At 55.2% G+C, this 17,798-nt stretch overlaps 1 protein-coding gene across 1 annotated transcript; it reads left to right on the top strand.

The window, feature by feature from the left end:
* The first annotated feature begins 4,985 nt into the window (after positions 1-4,985).
* LOC119251247 (golgin subfamily A member 2-like) lies at positions 4,986-16,864 on the top strand. The gene is made up of 4 exons (XM_054698115.1): positions 4,986-5,097; positions 5,190-5,296; positions 5,369-5,479; positions 16,811-16,864. Exons 1-4 carry the CDS (start codon positions 5,013-5,015, stop codon positions 16,862-16,864), a joined length of 357 nt encoding a protein of 118 aa, XP_054554090.1. The 5' UTR covers positions 4,986-5,012.
* Positions 16,865-17,798: the final 934 nt, after the last annotated feature.

The raw sequence follows: 17,798 nt of genomic DNA, 5'->3' as shown, positions 1-17,798 counted from the left end.
CAGAACATGGAGGTGACCGGCTCGCTCCAAATGGAGCAGCACACCAGGAGCGAGCTGGCCATGAAACTCGGCCAGCTGCAGGAGAAGCTGGCAGAGCTGAAGGAGATGGTAAGTCCTGTGCCAGCTGGGAAGGGCTCGGAGGCCTCCGGGAGGAAGGTCCTTAGGCCAGGACATAGGTAGCTCCAACTCAGGGCTGGGGGGCACTGGTGACCCTGCAGTCCTGCCAGGTCCGTGACCACCTGTGCCCAGGGTCTGACATGGAGTGGTGGGTTCCCCGGGACTGCAGGTCACCTGCCCTGCTGGAGGTTGAGCCACTAGGGGAGAGACGAGGAGACGTGGAGACATCCTGGTTCCAGACTTGGCTCTGGGGTTGTGCTTCACTGAACAGGGTTGAGCCTCAGCATCCTTCACTTCAGAGAGCACTGGAAAGCAGTTCTGCTGCAGTTGAAGGAAGGGGCCTGGGCAGGTGGCAAAGTCCCACAGTGCCTGTCCCCCCACCTTTGTGGGTGCAGATCTGGGAGTTGCCTCGGTGGTCTCCACTCTGTTGCTCCACCACAAGTCCGTTGAGACAGTTGCTGCTCAGAACTGCCCTTTTCTGCATGCTTCCTGGGTTATGGCAGGACCAATCAGGTGGAAGCTATGAGCTGATTGGTGCTAAGTGGTCCAGTCAGCCAAGGATGAAAATGGTCCAGGGCCTCCCTGGTGGCCTAGGGGTTAAATCTTGGCACCCATCATCACTACTGCCTGAGTTTGATCCCTGGCTGGGATCTGACCCACAGGGCACAGCAGACCTCTCCTGCCTTGCCAGCTGCTCCCCTCAGCAGTGTGTTTCAGTCAGTCTGTCTGTTCTGCTCACTCTACACCTCTGGCCAATACCCCAGTTCTTCTGCACAAAAAAAGAAAAATGGTCCAAACAGACTTGATGTTGGGACACCCTGAAGAGTGATATAAGCCAGGGTTAGAGGGAGCTGAGGGGCTCTGTTCCAACCTCCAAAGAAAGAAGGGGAAGACTCTGTTCCTGGCCTCTGAAGAAAGGAGGGCCAGAAGCTGAAAGAAGAAAAGCAGCATCCAGTAGCCAACCTCTGCAGGAGGAAGAGAGGATGAAGACCTCTGTCAGAGACAGGGCCTCCAGTCCTGTGTCTGACATCACCGGAAAGGAGCACCAAAGGCTCCGAGCCTCATGTCTGAAAGAGCTGTTTGTTGTTGTTGTCCAGCAACTCACAAAGAACGTTTTAACACTTTGTGTCTCTGACATCAGCTGGGATCCCAACTGAAAAGGGTAGTCACAGGGCATGAATGGGATGCCAGGATAGGCCGCAGTGGCACCCACCTGCCCAGGCTCTAAGACAAGAGAGCTGCCAAAAAGCCCCAAAGCCAAAACCAAAGGCTGGAGCAATACAGACCCCATACGCTAGGGGCCTACAGGTTAGAGCCAATGGAAGGATAGTGCCCGGTAGGGGACTTATCACTGTGGTTCTCAACCATGTGCACAATTGCAAGAGACTTCAGGCTCTGGAAACAACCACCTTGGGGTTTATTTTACAAATGGGAAACGGAGCTTACTGTAGCCACAAGTGGTGTCTACCTCAGCCAGGTACTGTCCACCAGAAGTACAAGTAGGGTTCCAATCCCCTGTCACCAGGAGTGCTGAGCAGCACTGGTCAGTAGTGATGGTCACTACTGGTCTCCCTGAGGTAGCGTCTAGCAGAGGCAGCTGGGTTCCAGTGACAATTTGGAGGCCAACTGCCACCTGCCCTCACCCCCCCGCGTCCTCCCTGCAAGTGGAGGAGAAATATCATGAGGCTCAGGAGCTGCAGCAGCAGCGGAACCACTACCTTAGTCACCTTCAGCAGTACATGGCCGCCTACGAGCAGCTCATGGCCACCTACCAGCAGCTGGCCAACGAGAAGGACGTCCTGCAGAAGCCAGTGCTGCTTAACACCCAGCTTGGCAACTGGATGCAGCATGAAGAGCAGGGCAAGATGGAGGTCGAGTTGGCCCGCCAAGAGCTGCTGGAAACACAGGTGGGGCAGTTGGAGTGCCAGACACCCTGTGGCCGCCCGAGCAGGAAGACCTGCGAGCAGCATCCCTTCTCACTCTTACCTGCCAGCCCCACTGAACCTCCTGGCTCGGACTGGAGAAAGTGAGTGGGACTTTAGCAGAGGAGGGGTTTGCAAGAGTGGAAGCCACCCTTAGGACAACTTGGATCCTTCTCCTTTGGGGACTTGCTGGCGCAGGGTTGCACAGAGAGGAGGGAGCAGAGCTTGCTGGCTTTCAGGGCTGCTTCAGAACCCAGGTGTTCTTTGAGCCCCTCTGGCTGCCCCCCCCCCCAACAGTAAATGGACTGAGCAGTGAGGAGGAGGAGGAAGAGGAGAACAAGGATCCCCTGCCAAAGCTAAGCATCCCTGACGACCTAGACAGCCGCGAGGCCATGGAGGGGAGAGTGTGCCTGGGGAGATCCACCCGGCCTTTCAGGGAGCCATGGAGAAACTGCAGGTGAGTGTGTGTAAGGCAGGAAGGAATGGCCACAGGGCAGGTTTTCTGATCCAGCAGACCGGGTAAAGGAGAAGTGAGTCCTGGAAGCCTCAGTGAATTTTGCAGACTTTTATTGGGCTTTACCAGATACATGGCAGGTAGGGGTACTAGGGGGCCAGGAGGCTGACAGGCCTCCCAGCCCCCAGCAAGTCTTCACTCTTTCTGGGCTCTCTGGCGTTCTCTGGTGGTCTCTGCTGCTCTGCTCTCTCGGTTCTGCTTCTGCTTCTCTGCTGCTGCTGGCGTCCCCGTGACGCCGCCCTTAAAAGCCCAGTCTTGGGCCTCCCTGGTGGCGCAGTGGTTGCGCGCTGGGTTCTGAAGCTGCCCACAGCCTCCGCGGCGCTGGTTTGATTTCTGGCCGCAGGGCGAGGGTCCCACACGGTACGCAGACCTCTCCTGCCGCCCGCTGCTCCCCTCAGCAGTGTACTTCGGTCCTTCTGCCTGCTCTGCTCCCCGCTCTGGCTCTGGTGAATTCTCTCACCCTCCCGCGCTTCTGACTGTACCCAGTGCTTGTATGAATAAATAAATCTTTAAAAAAAAAAGAGACTGACTTCACAAAGTTCATTTAAAAAAATAGATAAATAAATGAATAAAAGTCCAGTCTTAGCCCAGATGAATCCCATCTACCTATACCCACACCCTACTCCAGGTGCCCGCATCAGGCATGCATTTGGGACCACAGGGTTCCGTCATCCATCCTAATGGCGGCAGGGCAGAAAAGCCTGATACTTTTACCTGCCAGACAGTCTATACGAGTTATACACACGTTTCTCTTGACGAATATGAACACTGCAGCCATGGCCCACAAAAGCAAATGAAATATATCACAATGAAATATAACAGAACACAAATAAGTCCAGGCAGGGCACCGACCTAGGGGCAAAAGACTATTGGCACCAGTACGTGATCCACCACTTCAGCTGCCAAAGGCACTGCTCATGCGAGGGAGGGAACCACTCAGGCATCTGCCGTCACTCGCCAGGAGCCCTCAGGCCTCCCGGCCCCCTCCAGCTGGGGTCTCGGCCACAAGCCACACACCGCATCCACCCCCAGGATGCACTCACTCTTGGGTTGGCGATTCTGTACTCTTTGGGGGTAATCACCCAACCCTCAGGGTTTCTGTCTGCAGTCACTCCAACACTCGCCTTTCATAGCCACCAATGCGACACGCAGGCCCCTGCACTCAGGCCAGCCCACTGCACAAGCACATGGGTCGGGGATCCGTGGATGCAAGTCCACATGCAGCCTCTCTTGGGTCCCTTCTTTGGCTGTGGGCCCCACCACAAGCCACGTTCCCTGCCCGTTCCCCAAGGATGGGTTCCTCAGCTCCTCACTCTCACTCAGCAATGAACAGGGCAACACCCACAGGTGATTTTAAGAGACTCACTGGCCTTCTTTAGCTTACGTAGTGCTTAGCAGCCACTCAGGGCTTCCCGAACTTAGCACCAGCTTTTGCCTTCTCAGTTGGCTTTTTCTCCTCTGCCTGGCTGCTGGGCAGTACACTGGCTGCTTTTGGCCACCAAGGCCCACTGGCCACCCCCAGATTCCCATCTCCGGGGGTGTACAATCCCATCCTCCCCCAGGGCCCCCAAAACATATCAAACTTGCCAAGGTCCTCCGCCTTCTGGCGGGATTGTTAGTCCATTAGTCCAAGTTCATCGGCTTTTCCCTTTGTCCACACTGGGGAGCTCTGAGTCGTGGTCCTTTCTTCCCTAACGATTCTTGCTGCCTCGGGGATCATTGGCTGGTCCTCTTGGGCATCTCCTCCTCCAGGCAAGGTCTCATCCTGCAGCTTCCGGACCTTTTCCATCCCCTGTGCCGCCATGACACGTCCAGCGCTGTCACAGGGAAACACAGTCTGCTGTTCCTCAGTCCCTCCCAGTCTTCGGAGGGCTCCATACCCGTCTGCATGGATCACCTTGCCGACTTACGTCAATTGTAAGGCAGAAAGGAATGGACACGGGGCAGGTTTTCTGATCCAGCAGACTGGGTCCAGGAGAAGAGAGTCCTGGAAGCCTCAGTGGCTTTTGCAGGCTTTTATTGGGATTTACCAGGTACATGGCAAGTAGGGGTGCTGGGGGGCCGGGAGGCTGACAGGCCTCCCAGCCCCCAGCAAGTCTTCACTCTTTCTGGGCTCTCTGGTGTTCTCTGGTGGTCTCTGCTGCTCTGCTCTCTCGGTTCGGCTTCTGCTGCTCTGCTTCTGCTGGCGTCCCCGTGATGCCGCCCTTAAAAGCCCATCTTAGCCCAGGTGAATCCCATCTACATATGCCCACACCCTACTCCAGGTGCCTGCATCAGGCATGCATTCAACCGCAGGGTTCCGTCTTCTATCCAAATGGCGGGAGGGCAGAAAACCTGATAGTTTTTTCTTACCCTACAGTGTGGTTCTCTGGAGGGCTGGGCGGGCTGGGTGCTGGGCAGGCCAGCACTGCTGAGCCCCTGAGCCCACTGTCTGGCTGCAGGGTCACTTTACCGAGCTCATGCAGGAGAAAGTGGCCTTACAGGACTGGATGGAGGAGCTGGAGCATCGATGTATCCAGATGTCTGGAGAGACTGACACCATCAGTGAGTGGGGAGGCCTGTGCCCTGAAGCTGGGGTGTTATGAAGAGGCTAGGGAGACCCCAGCAGCTGAGCTATCTACACACCCTCCCCCTAGGAGAATACATCGCTCTCTACCAGACCCAGAAAGCAGTGATGAGGAAGGAGCACCTAGAGAAGGAGGAGTCCATAAGGCAGCTGGCCCAGAAAAAAGAGGAGATGAAGGTAGTTCAGAGCTCTGGCTCCATGGTGGTGCAGGTGGGGGCGGGATGGGTTTCTGAGTGTCTCTGCTTCCAGGTGAAGCTGTTAGAGCTGCAAGAGCTGGTTTTGTGGCTGGTGGAGGTGCACAACGAATGGCGGGTGAAGCTCCAAGCACCTGCCCAGAACCCTGCTGCTGATCCCACTAGCGCATGACTAGCCCCCAAGGAGCTTGGCGCTGCCATTGGCCAAGGTGAGGAAAGCCCTGCACGGGCATCTAGGCAGGAGGAGCACACTCCGCCAGGCACACAGCATCCTGTCTCTGTCTCTCTAAATCACAGAGTGAGGTGAGCCTCGTCTACGACTTACAGCCGACCCAGGGGGAGGCCCAGCTGGGCCTGACTCCGCTCAAGAACACCTCTGTGCAGCAGATCATTCAGCTGCTTCAAGAAATGCAGAACCCCCAGGAAGGCATCACCATTGGAAACAGCCCATGCCTTCCCTTCTTCTACCAGGCTGACGACAACGAGGTGAAGATAATGGTGGTCTAGGCCACCAGCATGGGCCGGAGGCTCTGCCCCCACCTGGCCCTCACCAACCCATCCCTGTTCCCCAGGCTTTCCCCCCCTGTCCTTTGGCTCTCCTTCCCAGTCTTCATTTTATCCCTTGGCTTAAAAAAGGGGTACAACAACTCCCCTATCTAATAGGGGGAAACAGGTGCAGACCCTAGCCTCTTAGTTCAGGGCAGTGTCTTAATCTCTGGGCTATTCATACTTCCAGAGACAAGGAGCTAGAAACATCCAACTAGTTATTTAGGGGGCTCCCTTCTACAACATTGGGGCTCCTTGATGACCAATTGAATCCTTACCAGAGGGCCTAGGTTATATCAGGCAATTTGGGGCCACGTGCCCCCCCACGCTACCCCAACCATGTGGAGTGGGGCAGCATTTTGAAGGCCCGGCACGGGGGCTAAGTCCAGACAGAGATACCAGCTGGTGCAGGTGGGCACCTACACCTGTCTAGAGTGTAGCCAAGAGATAGCAGTGGTTTATTTGAGACCACCCAGATCCACAAAGGGGTGGCCTCCCCTGCTCCCTTTTGAAATTTCCCCACGGCCCTTTACACCCAATTTTTTTTTTAATTTTTTGTTGGACTCAATAATTGTTTTGATTTTTCTTTATTTTTTTTTCTTTTTACTTTTTGTTGCACCCAATTATTTTGGAGGTGATCCCTATTTGCAGAGGGGAGGCCTCTCCTACTACCCCCTCACAAAAGGCCTCTCCTACTACCCCCTCACAAAAGGCCTCTCCTCCTTCCCCCCTCACAAAAGGCCCATGGGCATGAGGCCACCCCAATCCACAGAGGAGTGGCCTCTCCTGTCCCGCCCCTCACTAAAGACCCGTGGGCATGAGGCCACCCCAATGCACAAAGGGGTGGCTTCCCCCCTGTGCCCCCTCACAAAAGTCCTGCAGGCGTGAGGCCACCCCAATCTGCAAAAGGGTGCCTCCCCTTCCCTCCTCTCAAATGTCCCGCAGGTATGAGGCCACCGCAGTCCACAAGGGGGTGGCCTCCACTTGCTGTCTTTACAAAAGTCCCGTGGGCCTCTGTGCCTGATTATCTTGGAGGCCACCCTGGATTTGCACAGAGGTGGCCTTCACTGCTTCTTTAATAAAAGGTCCCCATAGAGGGGATGCATGGCTTACTCAGGCAATTTGGGGGTACACATTTACTCCCCCAACCCTGTGGAAAACTGGGCTTGGCCAGAAGCCGGGCTGGGGTGGCTGGTGGAGGCCAGGCGGAAGGCGCGCGGGCACCCCGCGGTGTACATACTGTGCTGGGACATGTGTACATGGGGCTGAGACGGCCCCTGTATCACAGCGGAGGCTGCGGTGGCCCCTGGGAGAGGAGGTTTCTATGAATCAGTTGACATCGAGGAAACTTATTTATAGATCGCCCAGGACAGAGGAAGGAGGCAAGGCCAGGGAGTGGTTCCTGGTGTTTCACTTTTGTTTCTGAATAAACCGAACTCACCACGTGGTTGGGCCCTGGGATCTGGGCTCAGGTGCTGCGCTGGGTGTGGGTCCTGCCAGCAGAGGGCAGACTTTGGGGTGCGAGGTGCTCTCTGCAGCTGCCTGTCAGGGCATCCAACCCAGCTCAGCTCTTAGGCCCTACAGGTGCCACCCATCCACTGCGTGCCACCCCGGGAGGGCCAGGTCCTGCTCTGATGACCAAGACTGGGAAACCTGGTCTACTTCTGTGGGAGGAAAGCAGGGTGCCAGCACCCCAGACTACTGGCTTCCAGCCTAGGCATTTCTCCTCTCACCCTGTTCCTCTGGGGCCCCCACCCAGGCCCCATGAGTCCTCCAGGCTGGCACTCTACCCCTGGTGGCCACAGCAGGGTTCAGATGAAGACCAGCTAACATCCAGGTGCTTTCCAGGGCAGCCCGGGAAGGACTGGGGCATCCCAGGCACCCCTGCGTCCACATGCTTAAGACTTCCCCTCCCACTGAATGCCACAGAACACAACCAGCACACAACACGTTGCTCCCCATTGTTCAGAAATGGGTTTCATTCTCGGCCAAGAGACAGCAGGACTGGTCACGGCCAGAAGCACACAGCTGCCCGGACAGCACCCCCATGCTCGGGGAAGGGGCAGGAAGGTGGCTGGGGGGGCTGACTGTGCACAGGCCGGGAATGGCAGGGAGGCTCGTCGGAGGTGGCACGTGTTGGGGGCGGCTGGGGTGACGGTGTTTGCTTGTAGTTGGGCCGCAAGACTCAGAAGGACAGCACAGCCGGCAGTTCCCAGCACCAGAGATGCATGCGTGTACGTGTGTGTGCCCGTGTATTTATAGACATGTATAGAGCAGGGCAGGAGCAATACCACCGAGGGGGCACAAGAGTCACCGAGGTCACGCCTGGGGTGTCAGCTCACCGCCACAACAGACTAAAGTCACAGATGAAGGGGGAGGCTTGGGGGCTGGGGGCCAAGTCACAGAACAGTCACCCAGGCAGGCCTGGGAAGAGAGGTGTCCCAGGAAGAGGAGGGGTCTGGTTAGAGGCTGAAGGGGCCCTGGGGCTCTCAGGACAGCATGGACTTGCCTGACCCGATCAGCTGGCAGCTGGAGAGAAGCAGAGAGAAAACCGGGGAGGGAGAGAAGGGGGAGAGCTGGGAAGGCAGGTGCAGCCTGGGCTGCAGCACTGGGGGGGAGGTGGGGAGGGAAGACGAAGCAGGGGAGGGTGTGGGCAGGGGTTCTGGATGAGAGGGGAGGGGGACAGGGAGGGGGGACTCAGGAGCAGGAGCTGGAGCCTCTCCCTGCTCGCTCAACGGCCTCTCACACACACGAGACAGTGCACCCATAGGCCAGCATGTGATCGGCCCCCTCTGGCCCCCTCCTCTCTGCTCCCCTGTCTTTCAACCCACCGGCCCAGGGTCACCCTTAGTGTCAGGAGTAGGGGCCCGCGGGCCGATGCGACACCACCATTCCTGATGGAGAAAGACAGGCGGAATACCACTGTACCCGGAGGGCAGAGCTGAGAGGATGGCTGGAGGGAGCACTGGGGGCCCCCTGGGGTGGGCAGAAAGCCCAGGAGTCCTCCATATTGACCCTGGGGAGGCAGGGAGGACAGGAGGCCAGATGCCAATGGCCACAGGCTTATAAGTCTAAGAGGGGAGCCTCAGCAGGCTGGGGGACCGCAGGTTGAATAGGTGAGGCTGGGCCCTTCCTGGTGTGGAAAAGCAGAAGAGCAAGCATCAGTGTAGGGGTGGGGGGGCAGGCAGGTCTGTGGGGCAAGTTTTACTGACCAGCTTGGGTAGAACTCAGAGAAGCCGACTTGTCCAGGTCAGCAGACACTGAGGTCCCCTGGCTGAAAAGGGGAGGTGACCCTAAGGAACAACAGGCCCAGGTCCAAGGGCCTGCAAGCAGGCTACGGTGCTTCACCTGGGGCACAGGGGCTGGTTGGCCCTGTGCTGGCAGGCACAGCAATACTGGGCACTTAGAGCAAGGCACTCTGTGACTTGCCTGGTTGCAAGGTGGCTGTGGGCCGAGGGTGTGGCTTGGACCCTCAGGCTTTCCAAAGCCATCAGACAACCTGAGCCTTCCTGAAGGTGACTCAGTTGCCACAATAAGGAGGAGGGTTCAGACCTCCTCTGCCCTGTGTTGGACCTGGTTCCAAAGCTCCCAAGGCAGCTGCCCTGCCCCAGCAGCATGCTCACATAGGGGGATGGGGGCTGCACCCCCAGGATGAATTTCGAAGGCTCCCTGACGGCCTGCTCCCTGACAGCGGCACAAGCGTCCTATCAGCTCAACACCCTGCGTGACCATCTGCTCTGCGGGCCCTCGAGCCTAGAGACTTCCACAGCCAGAGAACATCCACCTAGGTGGAAGACCTGGCTGAGACAAGTCGCAGTGACTGTCTTCAGTCAAAGGTACTTTGAGAACTTGGGGTTGGCTTGCCTGTATGAACGTAAGTGTGTGTGTGACCAATATAGGAATAAAAATTCTCTCTGAGAGCCAACTTCTGACTGAAGCTTATCTATCACCCTCGCGGCAGATGCCTTCTCTCAAACCTCGGTCCCTTGGGCCTTACGCCAGATATGTGCCCTAAGCGTCTCATCTTTTACTGCAGCGCTGTGTGGCCTCAATACCAATTGGACAATGGCTCCCACGGGCCGAGCATGGCGCTTGTGACTTCTCGATCCTTACAGACCTAAACAGTTCTGTCACCGCAATGGAAAATGGTCAGAGATCCCTTAGGGCCAGGCTGGCTTTCTCTTGTGCTCCCGTGCCCCCCTCCAGCCCCTCCCTCCTGAAAACCTGCCACACTCTCCAAGTCTTGAGACTCCTCTCACTCTCCCCCTCTCTGGACCCTCTTCAACGTTCTCTGATCCTCTAGTTCTCAGTCTTCACCTCCTCCAGCTCCCCAATCCAGCCTCCCCTCTTTTTTTCACCTCCTAGCTGCCACACCCGCTCTGGGTTGTCCTCTTCTAGGTCCCCTCAGGGAAGTGGCAGGGACAGAAGGAGGAGTTAGAGTCCATGTTCCTTCCTCTCCCTCTGGTCTCTCCCAGACTGAAAAGCTTCTTGGCTCTTTCACTAACAATCCCACCACCTACACCAAAGAGTTTCCTTATCTTACCCAAGCCTGTGACCTTACTTGTCATGATTACATGTGATCCTCTCTTCCACCCTGACCTCTGACAAAAGGGAGCAGGTTTTTAGGTCTGCCCAAGACCATGCAGATCAGATCCCTGTGACTGACACAACCATGGCCCCAGGCTCTGCAGCAGTTCCCAGCCCAGAGCTGGGTGGGGCTACCAGACTGACACAGGCAGGGCCCCCGGGGCAGGACTCACCAAGACTGTTTTATTGCCTATCTCCTAGCTGGTCTCCAAGCGGCTGTGCACAAAAGTGTAAATTTTGCTAAGCTCAGGGAGATCACCCAGTCTGCCTCAGAAAACCCTGCTGCCTTCCTTAGTCGCCTGAGGGAGGCGTTCCAGCCCCATACCAGGGTTGACCCTGACTCAAATGGAGGCTCAACAGTTGTGGCTACCCATTTTATATCTCAGTCAGCCCCTGACATTAGGTAGAAGCTTAAGAAGTTTGAGAGGCCTCCCCTGGTGGCACAGGTGGTTGAGTGCCACGCTGTGAGGCTCTCCCAAGCCTCTGCAGTGCCGGTACCATGCCGGCCCGCCAGTGAGTGTCCCACATGGCACACTGTTGCACCCACTGCTCCCCTCAGCGGTGTATTTCCTTAGTCTGCCTGTTCTGTTCCCCACTCTGTCTCTGGTGAATCCTCTCACCCTCCCATGTATCTGGCCTGTACCCTGGTTCTTGTGTAAATGAATAAATAAATCTTTTTTTTTTTTAAAAAAAAAAAGAAGGCTGAGAACTGTCCTCAAACCCTATCCGGGATCTGCTGAGTATGGCCTTGACAGTATTTAACAACCGGAAGGAACAGGACAGGGCAGAGAGAGAACTCCGTAGTTGCCAGAAGGATGGGCTTCAAGCTCAGTCCCTGGTAGCTGCCTTGAGACCGCCAAGCCCTGCTCATCCAACCACCACAGCACCTGTCACCCCACAGAGTACGACAACGGGCCCCATAGCCCCCAACCGACCACCGCTGGGAGCCTGCTTCAAATGTGGTCAAGAAGGCCACTGGTCCAGACAATGCCCCAACCCCTGCCAGGACCGTGTCCCACCTGCAACATCTGGGGTCACTGGACAAGTGACTGTCCCTCCATGCCTGGCTGTGGTGGGCCAGTCCTTCCAGCCCCTGCAACTCTTGCCACCGGCAGTCTTGGGTTTGGCAGCTGAGGACTGAAAAGGCCCGGACTCGTCGACCCCGATAAACTTCAAGGAGCCAAGGATAACAGTCAAGGTAGCAGGTAAGTCCATCTCCTTTCTGGACTCTCCTCCAGGATGTTGCTGGCCTCCTCCTCTGCAGTCCTTCTCTGCCACAATCTCAGCAGCACACTGCACAACTCCTCACCTTCCTGGGCTCAAAGGGAAATTGTGTTTCCCCATCCAAAGCCCAACTTTCAGTACCACAGTTGTCTATCTGGGTCTTCGACTAACTCCTTCCTCCAAACAGCTGACAGTGGACCACAAACAGGCCATCCGGGACCTTCCCTCCCCTGAATCGGCAGAACAAATCCTTTCCTTCCTAGGTTTGGTCGGATTCTTCCATCTTGGATCCCTAATTTTGCATTCCCAGCCAAGCCACTGTACAAGGCAGGAAAAGCCTCCCCTGAAGGACGTCTCCAATCCCCAGGGAGGTCCGCAGGGCCTTCCTTTTACTCACACATATCCTCCTTAGGGCACCTGCCCTTGGCCTTCCTGACCCAGAAAAGCCTTTCCTCCTGTGCACAGACGCACGTCGGGGTATGGCGGCAGGTGGCCTTTCCCTGCATCTGGGCCCAGCCCTGCGTCCTGTTGCTTATGTCTCCAAGCAGATGGATCCCACCGTCAGGGGCTGGCAACCTTGCCTTAGAGCCCTGGCGGCGGCAGCTCTACTCACCCGGGAACCCCTCAAATTAATCTGGGAAGACCTGTCCAAGCACATTCCCTGCACCACCTTCAGGCCCTCCTGTCTCCCCGCTCGCTCTCCACTCTCACTCCTGCCCGCTCACAGGACTTCCACGTGCTCTTTATCGCAAACCCTCTGGCGAGTCTCACTCAGTCAACTTCTCTCAACCCAGCCCCTCTTCGTCTCTGGCCCCCCTTCTGCCGCTCATTCGTGTCCCGAAATCCTGGAAAAAATGCAAACCTCCAGACTGGGTTTGGCTGACTCCCCTTGGTCAGATGCCTACTGGACTCTGTCTGTAGACGGCAGCTCTTGCGAAGGTGCGCGAGGTCAGCGGAGGGCTGCCTAGGCCATCGTTACCCTCGATCAGGTCATCGAGGCAGGAAAGCCGCCCGGGGGAACCACCTCCCGAAAGGCAGAACTCAGAGCACTTACCGGGGCCCTGACCCTCAGCCACCATAAGAAAGTCACCATCAATACGGATTCAACATATGCCTTCCTTATGGCTCACAGTCCTGCTCGATTTGGCAGGAAAGGGGGTTCCTCTCCACCAAGGGGTCCCCCATCATGAACGCTAAACTTATTCTTAACCTTCTAACGGTCTTGCAGCTTCCAACTGAAGTCGCCATGATCCACTGTGAAGGACACCACACGGACAGTTCTTACGTGACCACAGGGAATAACAAGGCTGATGCAGCAGCAAGGGCTCCCACCACTGACTCTGCTGCAGACCCTGCCTCTATTCCCAATCTGTCCCCTCCATCACTCTACTTAGGAGCCTAATGAATGCCCATTCCTGAGTCCGCTCTTCTTCCACCCCTCCTTGAATGCAAAAGTCTGGCAGATATGTTCCCGTCGTCAAACCTGTGCTCGCGTGTCACCTCAAGGGGGAGTTTGCCCACCTTCTTCTTTTGCAGTTCACCAGCTGCGTGGACACTTACCCGGACAGGATTGACCTCTCCCTACTCAGGCAACTGCTCCAGGAATACGCAGACCGGTACCTACCCAGTCCTGCCTCGGATCCTGACCTCCTCAGCTGACCTTCTCCTCCGTCCACACACGGTCATTCTCCCCACGCCTATACTGGTAACACTTCTGGGACACCCCTCCTGGCACCATGTCTCTTGGGTCAAACGTGCCCCCGAAGACAAACAGTATGCATGTCGTAACCTGGGTCCTACTCGGATGCGCATTTCTTGTCAAAATCTCCCCTAGCCCAGTGTCCTGTGCATGGATTTTCAAAGTTAGGGAGACCTTTGTCTCAGGATCCAGGGAGACTACCCACTTGGTGGGTACTGTGGATGCCCACAGGCCGGATGCACAGCACCCATCACCCTCACCCTAACTCTTTCATCAATTACTAACCCTATGAACATCTTCTTTTGTTCCTTTTACCATCAAACCTTAGATCACTGCAAGAACACCTACAAATGTACACTCATGTACAGTGCACCTTCCAGACAAAGGCCTAATGTTCTCTCCAGTCTGTCATAATACGGGTTTGAATACAAAACAGGTTAACTATCTTTTTCAGATTCTTGGGACCAACACTGGGTACAGGGAGTCCAAGCAGCAGTGCACACTGGCTGGCATTCCTACCCAGTGGCAACATTGTCCCGTCTCAAGGGAATATATCCCAACACAAAATGCCACAGTCCAAGTCTCCCAGGACACCCTCCATTCAGAGCAAGTCCTGCAAAATCAGCTAACATCATCAGAAAAGACAGAGACACCCTCAACCTGGATTCATATAATCCAAAATGCTATACCCTTCCTAAATGACTCTTTTGGGACTAATACCTCCTCTTGTTTCCTCTGTGCTTCCCTTCAGAGGCCTCTACTGGCGGCAGCTCCAATTAATCTCAATACCACCATGACCAAGATAATGGACGCTGCTTGCCAGACTCCCCAACTCTCAGTCCCCCTATGGGACTCTAATCACAGCTACCCCTGCTAGCAAACTGGCGCCCTTGTTGGCTTTCATTCCTGCACTTCTAACATTTCGGTTAACGAATAGATACCTCCTTAGAAAAAAACTCTGTGTTTTTAGCATTATCACAAAGACAGCTCCCCTCCCTGGCACAGGCCATGCTCCAAAACCGACGGGCTCTCGACCTGTGAACGGCTGCTAAAGGGGGCACCTACCTGTTCCTCAGGGAAGAATGTTGTTACTATATCAGTGAGTCAAGGATTGTAGAAGAAAATGTGGAAGCCTTCATGAAACTACGCAAGGACATGGCAAGGGAAAGCGGGGGCTCCAAGTCTCCACTGACATGGTTTCAAAATCCTGTAGCCTCATGGCTCCTCCCACCCTTGGGGCCAATACTAATGATCACCTTATTTTTTTTCTTTTTGCTCCTTGCCTCCTAAAATTCACACAGGCTCGCATTCAGGAAATGTCTCCTACCACCTTTAACCAACCCCTTCTCCACCCGTATTCTCGCATCCCTGCAGAAGACCCTCATAACCAGGCCTGAGCCACCCCCTCGGCTCCTGCCAGACCAGAGAGCAGTGATGAGGGAGGAGTTTGAGAGTCCATAAGCAGGCTGGCCCAGGACAAAGAGGAGCAGCGAATATGCAGGGGGGTGGGGGAGTGGGGGGACTAGGGGTGGAATGTAGTTAAGTCACAGTCCCCTAGGAATCATCCTTACAGTCACCTAAAGAGCTGGGTGCTTGATCTGTTGCCCCAGCCCCCCAGGACTAACCCCCTTTCAGGTTTCCCTTGTGGCCTAGAACACCAACCTGAAGGGGGACTCAAGACCCTGGAACCCAACCCTGGGAGAGGATTCAGGCTCGCTTGCTCTGTTCTGTACCCCACCTTTTAACACTGAGCACCTACTAAGCCTGCACTTCCCTAGTAATCCTGAAGCATTGACAACCACTCTGCGTGACACTGGGAAGAATTGTTTAGTTTGGTTTTCTGCGGGGTTTCTACTTCTCCACGGAGACTTTCCAATTTTTGTCTGACTCCTCCATCTCACATTCTAATTCCTTATGACCCTGGGGCCAGAGTGCCCCCAATCAGTGCTCTTTGGAGTGATCTGTTTATCCTCGGTGGATCAGATCCCAGCAAACTGACCTTCCCAGTTGGGAATCTTCCCCCAGTCATCTCAACATGGGTTGCTCTGCACCCCACAGGATAAACAGGCGACTGAAGCATCAATTCTGCTTGAGTCTCCTGAGGAAAAAAAAGCCTTCTGTGTTAATGCACGTATGCAGACATATGTGAGATTGTAACAGATTGCTCTGAAATGTGCCTGGCTGTGCCCCTGGCTGTCCCCTCACTGCCTTCTGCCATCAGCATCCATTGGTGCAGGAGCTTGAGCAGCGCTGTTAATGGGTAACATGTACAAGAAAGGGCCCTGACGTCTGAGTACTCACATGCTTGCTTTTCCACCCCGCGCTGGCTTTGCCCGCTGGCAGCTACTGAGTCATGGCATCCCAGAAGTTGGAGTCTGAAGACTGAGTGTAAATTCCTAAATATTTTTTCTTTAAACCATGTTATCAGTCCATTTCTTCTGTCATTGGGAGGATGGGACGGGGGGACTACGCACAGCACCTGGTGGAGATGTTGGTGGCATGAAGTCAGGTGGCAAATCTAACTTGTAAAGTGGGGTGTGAGTACAGGGGCTTGCCGTTCTCGTGAGCCTCAACTCTCTTTTTCCTCTCTGCAGTTGAGAGACTGCCAAAGGAAAAATATCTTGGGGTCTCCTGCAGGAGTTAAGAAAAAGAAGAAGAAACATGGCAGTAAGCCAGAGACAACTGCATCTGGTGGCTGTGAGTCATCAAAAGATGTAAGTCTTGCTCAGCCAGGCTGGGAGAGGGGTGCTCCAGGGCAGCTGAGTGAGAGGTTAAGAGCATGAAAGAAGTGGGTAAGAACCCTGGGTCTGAGTGCAGCCTCTCCGTAGCTCTGCTGGGGATCTGATTTGGGGCGACACTGTTTAAGCTCTTTGTCCACCTACGAGTCAGGGTGCTACAGCTCTACTTAAATCTAGGCAGCATCCTGAGATGATTGTGCGGGGGCCTGGTTCGCAGTAAGCCTTCAGTACAGGACTTCTTGCTCTGGCAATTTCCCTCATCCCCAGCCTCAAGGGGAAGCCAGTCAGCGAGGACACCCTCTCCCTTTAGAGCTGCACAGATGAGCTCTGGGTGCTTGGGATTAGGTGACCTCTGAGGTGGGAGTCTGTCTTTGCCACCTGCTTGCTGGGTGATCACAGGGAAAATCATGTCCTTCCCGGGTCTCAGTTTCCTCACCTGGAAGATAATATTGTTGGGCCAGATCAGTGTCCTCCAGACTGATTTGGTAGCTTTGATCATCTTTTGGTTCACGTTGCTTTCTGCCTCAGGCGAGGCAGTGAGTGGCCATTTGGAAAGATGGCACAGGCCGTGGTATGATCCGTCACCCTTGTCTCCAGCATCCATCATCCACAGCTGCTCTTTTTCCTTCTCTTACCTTCCTGTCTTCTCTAATTCACTTTTCTCTTTCTCCCCTTGCCCTTGTTTTTCCCTTTTCACCTGTAGATTCAGGATATTCTGCAGGTGCTGGTGTCTGACCTTAACCGCTCCAATGGGTAGCGCTGTCCCCATTGGACAGGAGGAAGGTGAGGCCGTTCTGAGACCCCCTCCCTTGCTTGCCCTCTCCCAGCATGCATGCCCAAGGCTTGTCTGCTTGGGGTACTTGGCCTCTGGCTGATTTTATGTTGCCATCATTAACCCTTGGTGTGTCCATATCTGCGATTTCACCTGCTGGGTTCGTTGTTGTTTTCCTTCCCTCACATCTTTATCATCTTGGAGAAGATACAATATACCAAGAAGCTTGGGAGGTCATTTGGGAAGAGCTTCCAGAGCAGGGGTGTGAGAATGGGCCTTCCAAGCCTCCAGGTGAATGCTCAGGGGACATCCTACTGGGAGAGCGTCATAAAACGCTCCCCAAACATAGGCTTGCCTCTGGGCATATCCCCCAAAGACCAACAGTCACATAGCACTTGATTGTGCAAAGTAATGAATTCAGTTTAGCTTAAGAGTGGGAAATGCAGGCTTAGGAGAAAGGGGGCTTTTTGTTACAGGTGCAAAGATTAAGGCGAGTTTTATAGCAGAAGGGCAAAGTACATGAGGTTCACCAGAGATGAGTGACTGGGACATCCTCCCCTGTCTTTTAAAAATCACTGGACACTTACCATCTCCATGGGCCCTGGCAGCAGACACTTTGCTAGGCGGCAAGGTGGGATGTGGCAACTGAGGGAGCAGTTGGCTCTGAAGGGTCTGGAGGCTGGAGGGGGTGGCTTTGAGACTGATGTGTAGAGGTGGGCAGTGTTCATCCGTGGAGAGCGGTGACGTGGGAGTCCCGGGCAGAGGGTGGGTGCAGGAGATGATCAGGGTTCGGAGCCCAGAGAGCGCTTGGCAAGAAGGTAAGGTGCCTGGGGTGCCCCGGGCTGGAGATGACCTCGTCCCGATGTGGAAGGGGACACCGAGTTCGGGGTCTCCAACTGCACTGGGTGGCTCCTCATTG

Source organism: Talpa occidentalis, unplaced genomic scaffold, assembly GCF_014898055.3.
Source record: "Talpa occidentalis isolate TD23 unplaced genomic scaffold, MPIMG_talOcc4v2.1 talOcc4.2, whole genome shotgun sequence".
Classification (NCBI taxonomy): domain Eukaryota; kingdom Metazoa; phylum Chordata; class Mammalia; order Eulipotyphla; family Talpidae; genus Talpa; species Talpa occidentalis.
Note: the sequence above shows the minus strand (reverse complement) of the source record. Positions and strands in the feature narration are given on the sequence as shown.